This window comes from Crocuta crocuta, unplaced genomic scaffold (genome assembly GCF_008692635.1).
Source record: "Crocuta crocuta isolate KB4526 unplaced genomic scaffold, BGI_CrCroc_1.0 scaffold931, whole genome shotgun sequence".
In the NCBI taxonomy this organism is placed as follows: Eukaryota; Metazoa; Chordata; class Mammalia; order Carnivora; family Hyaenidae; genus Crocuta; species Crocuta crocuta.
In genome coordinates, this window is record NW_027527834.1 from 99,596 (window position 1) to 109,997 (window position 10,402).

The following is a 10,402-nucleotide window of genomic DNA, read 5'->3' on the forward strand; positions in this document are numbered from 1 at the left end:
CCCTCTGGGTCGCCCGCCCCGGCCTGTGACTCCTGACTGTCCCCGAAGGAGCGTGTCACGTTCATGCTGTCTTCGGCTTGATCTTGCAGACCGCTGAACAACCCGCGGCACTGGACGGTCTTCGCGGGGATTTTGAGACAGGCTTTCATGTTCTACGGGCTCGGGCGCCGAGTGGACAAGGTGATTTCCCACCCACACTATGACTCCAAGACCAAGAACAACGACATCGCTCTCATGAAGCTGCAGACGCCTCTGACTTTCAACGGTGCGTGGCCGTGGCCGTGGGGCTTGGGGCGTGGACGACTTTGACCGCATCTTTGGAAGGACGGAGCCAGAGGGAGGGGCTTGCATTGGGTGTGGGGGCCATGCCCCCACAGTCGTGCCCCCCTCATGGGGGGGGTGGGCGTAAGCAGCTTTGTCTCCACGGCCAGAGTCAGGATTAAATCAACACACATGGACGTCGGGATGGGTTTCCAACCGCAGCGCTGCTGACGGTCAGGGTTGGTCGGCTTCTTGGGCATCCTGGCCCGGCCTCCACCCACTAGATGCCATCGGTGCCCTTCATTTGTGACACGGGTGTGTCCAGATGCCGAGAGACCTCCCCCGGGGGTGAAATCGCCTCTAAAATTTGTCAGGACTCTACTTTTTCACATAAATCCTGCAAATAAGAAACTTAAGTTTCCAACAATGGAAAACAAACGTGGGTTCCCCTAGCTTCGGCCCTCATTCTAGTCCATCCAAGGGTCCGTCCGGAATGTTCCAGCCCACATGGGTAGAGACAGAGCAGAGCCTGTCTTACCCTGGGTCAAGGTGTTTGCATTCAAGGTAGGACACAATTTGGACCCAGAAGAACCGGTCCGTGGGGCGGGTTCCAGCAGGCCCCCAGGCACAGGCCGGGAGCGTCCGCCAGCCTCTCGTACCATACGTGTGTCTGCCTCCGTCACCTGCAGACAGTCTATGTTTTTACATTTCTGTTCCTTGAAGATTTCAGTTTGAACAAAGCTTCGTAGTTCTGTTTCTTGAAGGTTTCATCATGAAGTTTTAGAAGCAGAGCTCGCCAACAATTCTATGTCTAAGCAGCGTGACTTCCAGAGAAGGGAGCACCTTGCCTGTGAGCAGGAGGGGCCCGGCAGGGCCAGAACGTGGGAGGGCCAGGACACGGCAGAGTCTGGAATCTTCCTTGGTGGCAGTAGCGGCCCCTGCAGCGTACAGATGGGGCCGGTCCAGGGGGAGACAGTCCCTGAAAGCCTTCAGTTAGACCAGACGGGCTCACACTGTTTTCTCTTCTTGGAACAGACAAGGTGAAAGCGGTGTGTCTGCCCAACCCAGGCATGATGCTCGAGCCGGAGCAGCCGTGTTGGATTTCCGGGTGGGGGGCCACCCACGAGAAAGGTGAGGGGCTCCTGGGCACGCAGGTCCCACGGACCCAGCACTGGGCTTGGAAGTGGGAGGTCTGGGGCGTGGGGGTTAATCCCACACGATTAGATCACTCGGGGCAGTTTGCTCGTCTCCGTGCCTCGGTTTCCCCATCTGCTAAATGGGACAAGAACTGCACCTGCCCTACCTGGCACAGTGTCCTTATCGTGTGTGGACACTGCTTTTTGAAGTGTAAAGGCCACAGCAGCATGACAGGTGTACAAGCTGTGTGGTCTCATCGCAGTGTAGCTAACGGCTTGTCCCGGAAACCGGCCGTGCCCTCCAAGGGCTGAGTGACAGCGGGCTCGGTGAGGATGGGCTTGCGTGACCCGTGACGGCCAGCCACGGGCTGCTGGACCTGCGCCCTTCTGCCCTGACACCNGCTCAGCTGGGCTTTGTGTGATCTACTTTCACCTCCGAGGATACTTTTCAGATGAGGGAAGCTTAGCGGTTTCACTTTGACGAAGTGTGAGAAGCGGTTTCACTTTGACGAAGTGTGAGAAGTGCTTAGTGGCGCAAAGAAGCCTTACGCACCGTCTGCGTCCTTCTGAAAAGAGTTTAAGGCAGCACATGACAAACCCTTTAGAACAAGGTGAAAAGTTCAAGGGCAGCTGGGTGACGTGGGGGGCGGATCAGGGCGACGGCGGCCTTGCCGGACGTCCAGGCATCTGGTCTAAAGAAAGTTCCCGCAGTTGAGCCTTACAGTTTCAGGGCAGCCAAAGCAAGTGGGGAAATCAACACGTGCTTGCGGCGCGCCTCCTATGGGCTGGAAATGCGTCACTGCACAAAATAAGACGAGAAACATCTGCCCTCAGGAATGTCGCATTTCCTCATGGGTGTGGGGGCTGGGGGGACATGATCAACCAGGAAACAGAGAACTGAAGTCGGTGCTTTCAAACACCAGAAAGTTGTGACAGCAGGGGCCTGGCAGCTTTGAAGGGGTAGTCAGGGAAGGCTTCTTGTAAGAGGTGACATTTGAGATCCGAATGACAAGGCTGTTTAAGGAACAGAAGGGTCAGTGTGGCTGGGGAGTGTCGAGCCAGGGGTGAGGCTGTAGGCTCACAGGCTTTGTGGGGCGGATGCTGGCTTGTATCCTGCGTGAGACAGGGAGCCATCGGGAGGTTCGAAGGAGAATGATGTGAGCTGGCGGCCTTTGGGGGAGACACAGAAAGGATGCAGGCAGGAGGGGGCTGAACCCAAGTGTCAGGGAATCATCTCTGTGACGGGTTGGCGGCTCGGCTGTGGGTGCTGGGCCTGGAGGTGGGGACATCAAGCATGTCAGAGCCGCCACCACCTTGCAGATGGAGTGAACGCCAGCAGGGGGCGCCGTGAGGGATCCAGGGACAGCATCTTCTTGCTTCAGGACCTGAGCCCCCGGGCGGGGGGCTGGAGGGGGGGACGGGGCGGTGAGGACTGGGGGAGGAGGGGTGCGGTGAGGGGCTCTGTTTCGGCACGTGAAGCCCGCAGCGCCTGGAAGACACTCGTGTGGAGGCAGCGAGATGGGAGGGAAGAGGTAGACAGCACACGGGTCTACACTGCTTTGGAGAAGGTTTCACAGGCAGGGGGGCCGAGAAGTGGGACCGCAGGTGGGGCCCCGTGGGGTTGTTCCAGGTGGATACATGGGAGCCTCCAGCGAGGAGAAGCAGGGCGCTGGGTGGGGAGAGAGGACGATTCTAGAACACAGCGTTCCATAGCTCCAGGTCCGGGAAGGCCTCCCTGATTGGGAAGAGGGGCCTCCCGGAGGAGGNGGTCTGCAGCGCGTCTCCAGGAGGGAGGCCACCGATCCCCGGGAGCCGCCGGCCACATGGCGGCTTGACGGCGTCCTCTGTCTCAGGGAAAACCTCGGACGAGCTGAACGCTGTCATGGTGCCCCTCATCGAGCCGTCGCGCTGTAACAGCAAGTATGTCTATAACAACCTGATCACGCCGGCCATGATCTGCGCGGGCTACCTGCAGGGGACCATCGACTCCTGCCAGGTGACTGCAGGCTGTCCCCGTGGCCCCACCGACACGGGGTCCCTGTCCCTGGCTCTCGGGGCCAGCTCCGGGGTGGCCGTGGCCAGCCGCCGTGGCCCTGGCGGTGTAAAAGTGCACACGTGGCCACCAACATGGCGCCTCTGCTCCCCCCCCAGCCCCCCAAGGGTTTCATTTTGCAGGCTTGTGAGTGGAACCGGAATAAGTTTTGTAACTGGATGAAAATCCGGCCAACAATTTACTTAGTAACTAACTCCTACCTGATGCAGACTAAAACTCATCACTGATACTGTCTCTTTGGGGGATTATATTCCTGTCCCTCATGGGGGGGGGGACACGAAACCCGCACACTGGGCCCTAACTGCCACGGGGACACCCACTCCAACCCCCGCCCTGACCCCATCCCTCCGGGCATGGCCAGTTGCGTGTGCGGGATGTGGTTGAAGCTTCTGCTCTTGCTGTGTCCCCCAGGGAGACAGCGGAGGCCCCCTGGTCACTCTGAAGAGCCACATCTGGTGGCTGATTGGGGACACGAGCTGGGGATCCGGCTGTGCCAAGGCAAACAGACCAGGGGTGTACGGAAACGTGACAGTGTTTACGGACTGGATTTATCGACAGATGAGGGTAACTTTCCCGTCCCCTCCTCCCCGGGTCTTTCACTCTTGTCCCAAAGCCCAGAAGTCTGCGGGGTGTGGTGTGGCTGCCTGAGGCTCAGCCTGGCCAGGGCGCAGAGGGACAGGGCCCGGGGGCAGGGCAGACGCCGTGGGAAGCCCGCACTGAATAAGCACTTGCACGTCAGGGGCTGAGGTCGACCTTGAGCTTCCCAGGTGAGGCCACTGTCCACCCGGAGCCTCTTGCTGACTTTGTCGGCCCAAGTCCTTGACCTTCCGCGCTGTAGGAAGAAAGTCTCGGCCCCACTCACTGAGCTTGCTGCTTGGGTTATTGGTCAACCTAGGAGACAAGACTAATTTGCTACATTTTCGTGCTTTGAGAAAATAAAGTCGTTTTTTTTTTCCTTTTTGAACAGGCCAACAGCTAATCCGTGTGCCCTCTGTCTTTGACGCCATTCCACAAGAAAACGAAGGGGCTGATTTTTAATTCCCTGTGCGTCATGTACTTTTAGAAATGATTCGAAGGTCCTTTCTTTGTTATTAAATAGTGTATTTGTCTGTCTTTGGCACTCTCCACAGTTCTGTGCAGGCCACAGGCCCGTGCTCCCGGACCCCTGGTCTGAAAGGGGTGCCCAGGCCCAGTGGGGGGTGGGTGCCCAGAGCCAATTCAGGGCAGAGAGATGGACATTGCCCGGTGGGGTCTTCTTCTAAGCCCACTCCGGGGGGCCGCTTTTGGACGTGCCTGGGGCTGGTGACTTCTCAGCTGCTGGACGGCTTGAGATAGAAAGGGAAGACAGCCGGGTGGGACCTTCAGGGCCAGCCTTGTGGTCACTGCTAGGGAGGGTACCCCGGGGCCAGTCTCCCCACGGGGGTCTTCACTGATCATTTTTAGTGCCTTCTTAGCAGCCCTGGATGGTGGCTGGAAATAAAGGGACCAGCCCTTCATGGGTCAGGATGTTAAAGGCATCAAGAACTCTCTCTCCTACTCGACAGGGTGAGAGTGTAGACAGAGCCATCGGGGCAAGGCAAGTCATTGCAAACCCACCCCCCACCTGCGCACTGCTGGGCCGGCACCACTGGGCTGGGCGCCCCCGGGGAGACCCAGCCTCACTCCCGCACCCTCTTCCCTGGAGATTGTGGGATGCGGCCGAGTGGGGTGCCGTGCTGACCCTCCTGGGGCCTGCGGATCACATGGAAATTGAGGTCACCCCCCCAACCTGGGTGGGGGGGAATCAGGGATGTGTGATTCAAGAGACACTGTTTCCATGCAAAGTTTCTACATGTTACTACCTCAGTGCTCACGGAATTTTGGCTGTGATGTCTCTACGTAGTTGCTACATTTGGCTCTTTGAAACTAACGCCCTTGCCAAGTGGGCCGGGCGGGCGACCAGAAGCGCTTTCCAAAGTGTTCCGTACTGCTCACGGCAGCCCTGCGCTCCAACAGAGAAGAGAGAGGCGTGTTTTGGATTCCCCGCGGCCCCTTCCAGCCCCTCAGGCTTCCCCTGGAGGGAAGGGCCGGGGTTGAATTGCCTCCCAGGGGCGCTGCCTCCTCTCCAGCACTGGTTTCCAAAAAGGAAACGATCCATTCTACCACTTAGGACCTAACCCCGAAGGGCTAGGGCTTAACCTTGAAGTGGGGGGCGGCGGAGGCCCCACTGGCCACCCTTAGGGGCCTTGCAGAGCTGCTGCGCCCCGGGGTGCCCACTCCCCGAGCCAGATTTTAAAAAGCATCGTCGTGGCGAGAACTCGTTCCCTCCTTGGCTTCTTTTTATGTGACCACTGTTTGTCCTCTGTTTTGTATCTTTTTTAAACTGTAAAATTCAATTGTGAAATATTGTACAAATAAATTATACTTTTTTTTTTTTTCCAAATATTGATTGAGCCTCTGCGGATGAGCATGGNACTCAGACCCCGAGACCCAAGTGTCTTGCAGATTTCTGCCCACTAAGTATCCACACATCCTGAACGGTCCCAAACGCCCAGCATCTCGTCCCTGAAGTGTCTTCCCCAAATCCCTGTTGTTTCTTGGTGACAGAGCCGCCGTCTCGGCTCTCATGGGGGCCAGTCCCAGGGAGCCGGGGCTGTGGGCAGGAGAGAAACTGGATGGGATTTTTCTCTGCCCGAGAACAGAAATCCACTGGGACCCTTTGCATCCCCCAAATCCTGCATATGCGACAGATGATGGTCTTCATTATGTGTTGAAATGATGGAAAGGTACGTGGGACGCCTGGGTGGCTCAGTCGGTTAAGCCTCCAATTCTTGATTTCGGTTCAGGTCATGATCTCAAGATTCGTGAGGTCGAGCCCCGAGTCGACCTCAGAGCTGGCAGTGCTGAGGCTGCGTGGGGTTCTCTCTCCTCTCTCCCTGCTGCCTCCCCTCCCCCACCCCCCCGCAATTCACACTTTCTCCCTCAAAATAAATAAGCTTTGAAAAATTCATGGAAAGATATGTTAAAATGATGGAAAAGAGTCCATAAAAACAGGTTAAGCATACATTTTTGTTAGACTATACCCTTAAATACAGTGGGTTCTCACTCATGGTAATTATGGTCCACAAATCCGTCATGAACACTGAATTAGTGAATGGTGGGTGAATCGCCTCTTCCAGGGGACAGTAAAGGTCAGGTGTCCACGAGCCTCCAGTCCTGGCCAACCAATCGATTCATGACCTTGTTTTGTGGGTGTTTCTGCTAAAAGGCACCTAATTGGATGTACAGTTGATGCACCAACACTGAGCCCGTGCTGATGGCACCATCACTCCTGAACTTGCTTATCTGCCGCGTGTTTTCTCGGTGAGGCACTTCACAGAGGAGACACTTCTCCATTCCACCTGGGGCCGCGTCAAACCCCGAGGTCCCCTGCAAAAAGTACAAAAATACTGGAAACCTGGCACCAGCCAGAACACAAGAGCACCCTGTTCACAGTGAGAGCTGAAACGAGGAGGTGGGCTTCACCTCGCGGGTGCTTGGCGAGGCTCGTGCGCGGGGCACCTCCCATTTTTTGCCGCCCCGCACACCTGTCCGCTATAGCGCAGTCAGAGCTGGTTGTGGGATTAGAAATAAACGTTAGCAAGTAGGGCGACTCAGGAATAAAGGCTCTGCAAAGAGCAGTGAACCGCGTGCCCAGCAACCCACGTGGGCAAGGCAGTTGACAACCTTCAGTTGTGTTTTTCATGCTAGGGTTGTCTCGTGGGTTGTTGTACTTTTGGGTGAGGCTTGTTGCCTTCAAAGATCCAGCCAGGATGCTGGAGCTGGGGAAATACTGATATTTTTGTGTTAAAACCTTTATAAAAGATGTAAGTTAATTTGCTTGATGTAAAGGAACCCAAGATACTCATAATTAAAGGGAAAACACAAGTATTAATAAAAGTGAATAATTTGTGCCGATGTGTGTTGTTTCTTGCCGCTGGATCAGTGGGTGGGTTTCCAGCAGTGAAATGTGTGCCCACCAGGGGCGCCTGGGTGGCTCAGTCAGTTAAGCATCTGACTTCAGCTCAGGCCATGATCTCACAGTTTGTGAGTTCAAGCCCCGTGTCAGGCTCCATGCTGACAGCTCAGAGCCTGGAGCTGCTTCAGATTCTGTGTCTCCCTCTCTCTCTGCTGCTCCTGACTCGTGCTCTGACTCTCTCTCTCAAAAATAAATGAACATTAAAATAAATTTTAGAAACATGTGCCCACCTCGATTTGCATCTGGCTGAGTTGTTAATGGGGGACAGTCCTGCCTTAAACCCAAGCTCTGGGTCTGGTCCCAGCTCTTCCCCTCTGTTCCTCAACTCCGATTTCAGGGCCTCTTCCCCTTCTGATCAAGGCCCCCCATTGAGCCTGGCTTTGTAAAGAGCCCCACACACCCCTGGCTGGAGTCAAACCCCATGGCCCCGTCCTTTGCCGCACTGGACCCAGGGAAGAGATGCAGGGTGAGAAACACACCAGAGTCCCTTCTCCCAGTAAACGCAGTGTTTTAAGAAAAGTGCTAGAATAAAGTGACTTTTAAAAATTCACTAATGTACCAGCTGCTCCATTTTTTACGAACCAACCCAATAAATGCTGTCTGTTAGACGCTTGTTCTGACTACAGAGACCGAACTTAAAACCCACCAAAACCCTGTGAACCGCCTGGACCTTTCTTCCCGGGAGAAAAAGAAGTCTGATGGGAGGGGTGCCATGTGCCGCGTTCACTGCTACCTGGTGGAAGGTTTGCTCCCTGGATTCCTTTCCTCTGAAACAAAAACTGACATTTGGGGGAATCCTCTGGGTGCCGGACGGTTTTGTCTGCCTTTCCCCGAGAAGGGTAGTTCGGTTGGTTAAGCGTCTGACTCTTGATTTCGGCCGGGGTCGTGATCTTGAGTGGGGAAGCGTCAACATTAGGCAGGGAGAGACAACGGGGAGGCTCAGGCAGCAGCGGGGGGTTGGAGAAGGAAGAAAAACAAAGGATAAAGGTATCCCAGGCCCGCTGGAGCCTCACAGACTTTCTGATGAGGTCCCCGTAAAAAGTCAGGGACAGAAATCCTCGGTGGCTCCCCAGTCGGGACCCTTGAGAGCTTTATACTTTCCCTCAATAAACTCTGTCGCTCTGCTCACTCTCTGTTGTCCGTGAGGTCATTCTTCGACTCCGTGAGGCCAGGACCGGGGCCTCCCACATCCCACAACGACCTCACAGCTCTGGAGTTTGGAGTTGGGGCCCTGTGCGGGGCTCCGTGCCGACAGCGGGGAGCTTGCTGGGGATCCTCTCTCCTCTCTCTATCCCTCCCCCGCTTAGGAGCCCACATGCGGGTGCTCGCTCTCTCCCTTTCTCTCTCAAAATAAGTAAACTTAAAATCAAACAAGCAGATGCTCTGAAGCATCTTAGAAGACACTCACGGATCCAGAAAGTCATGTGAACAAATGGCCAGTGTGTCCCATGCCCCACCCCCTCTCGCAGCATTTATGAAGCACCAACGGCCTGTCAGACCCTGCATTCTGGAAAACCGAAGCTCTCCTCTGTTCTCTCTGTGCCGTTCTCTGTGCCCCCCTCCCCTTGCTGGGCCCCAGACCCAGTTCCATCCTGTGGGCTCAGCGGGGCCCAGACTTACTGAACACAAGGTCTTCACGAGTGGGCATCATGGATATTCTAGCATATTCTTCACAGAGAGACGGGCCTTCCTGCTGGTGGTATCGGGTGGGCAGCGGAACCTGGAGACGCGGGCTCTGACCCTGGCGGCGTCCCTCATGGGTGGGGGCAGGGATGGTGGATGGGCGCGGGGGGGGCACTTGAACCCCTTGTGAGAGCCTGGCTGCCCCTGAGCGAACAAGTCACCCAAAGCAGACCCCAGGGCGCTCTCTCCCCGAGGCCTGAACACACGGGAGAAGGGACCCTGCCCTCCCCCTTATGGGTGGCGGCTCAGGACAAGCCTGGGGGAGCCCTGGACACCTGCTGCTTGGGGCTGAGTGAAAGTGATTGCAAGCACATTGTGAGCCCCCAGCAGGTGGGCTCCCCGGGCAAGTCCCATTCCTTGGAGCACAGACTCAGCCTTCTTCCTCTGCCCTCTCCTTCAGCCTCCAGGAAGACTGGAACCACAGCAAAGAAGACCCCTTTGCAACTCGGACACCTGTGGCCGTCCCCAGTCCCGGCAGAATCTTCCTGTGGGAGGCGGGGCCGCCTGGTGCTGGGGAAGTCACCCAGGCCAGGCCTGCGGGGGTGCCGGCCCCAGCCGGGGATTGCTCCGGGGGCACCCAGCACCCCGGTGAGAAGCCAGCCTGCATCTAATCTGCTAAAGAGGCACATGGCTCGTACTGGGGTCGGGGTGCCCGTACCAAGCACCTGCCTTTGCTTACAAACGCCTGCGCGTATGGCTATAGCGTCTCCACTCGGCGCCAGTGAAACTGACCCCGGAAAGTGCTGGGAGGGACCCCGCTGAACGCCCGTCATTCTCCCGACGTCCCCTCTTGTCTGCAGATTCCTAGACGGTCCCAAAAAATACGGGGTCAGAGCCATGTCCGGTAGAAACGAGTTTATTACAAATCAGGGAAATACAGCGTCTCAGCACACCCACGCGGGGCGCCAGCACGCCAGAGACGGCAGGTGCATGACGGAAGCTGCACTAGGCGGGAGCTAAGCCTACGGTGTTTCACATGCACTGATCTCCAGGGGGAGGCGGAGAGGGCTCCAGAGGAACAGTCCCGAGGTGGAAAATCGTTTCTCCTACCCAGGGAGGCGGAGGCGTCCATCCGGCTTAAGTCTCATTCTCCGTAATCCCGACCGAAGTCTCCGCACTCAGTCCCTGCCCTTGAGGGACGAGCACAGATGGCGACTAGAAAGACTGGCGACTAATCCCTCGAGCATCTGTGAAATGGGTTGGAGGGGACAGGGCGGGTCCCGCTCCCCGCAGACGCGCCCAGGAGAGGCGGGCGGGACAGGCGGCCGCGGG

General features: G+C 56.7%; 2 protein-coding genes across 2 annotated transcripts in view; one reads left to right on the forward strand and one right to left on the reverse strand.

Moving 5' to 3' along the window:
- The window catches only part of TMPRSS2 (transmembrane serine protease 2), a 26,046-nt gene extending 20,262 nt beyond the window's left edge, over positions 1 to 5,784 (forward strand). Inside the window, exons 9-13 of the mRNA XM_077778653.1 lie at positions 90 to 265; positions 1,297 to 1,392; positions 3,251 to 3,393; positions 3,862 to 4,014; positions 4,418 to 5,784. Coding sequence (XP_077634779.1) covers positions 90 to 265; positions 1,297 to 1,392; positions 3,251 to 3,393; positions 3,862 to 4,014; positions 4,418 to 4,429 — 580 coding nt within the window. The 3' untranslated portion in view covers positions 4,430 to 5,784. The remainder of the gene's footprint in view (positions 1 to 89; positions 266 to 1,296; positions 1,393 to 3,250; positions 3,394 to 3,861; positions 4,015 to 4,417) is intronic.
- The window catches only part of MX1 (MX dynamin like GTPase 1), a 27,969-nt gene continuing 22,675 nt past the window's right edge, over positions 5,109 to 10,402 (reverse strand). The window contains exon 16 of the mRNA XM_077778616.1: positions 5,109 to 5,218. Within this exon, the coding sequence (XP_077634742.1) occupies positions 5,109 to 5,218 (110 nt within the window). The remainder of the gene's footprint in view (positions 5,219 to 10,402) is intronic.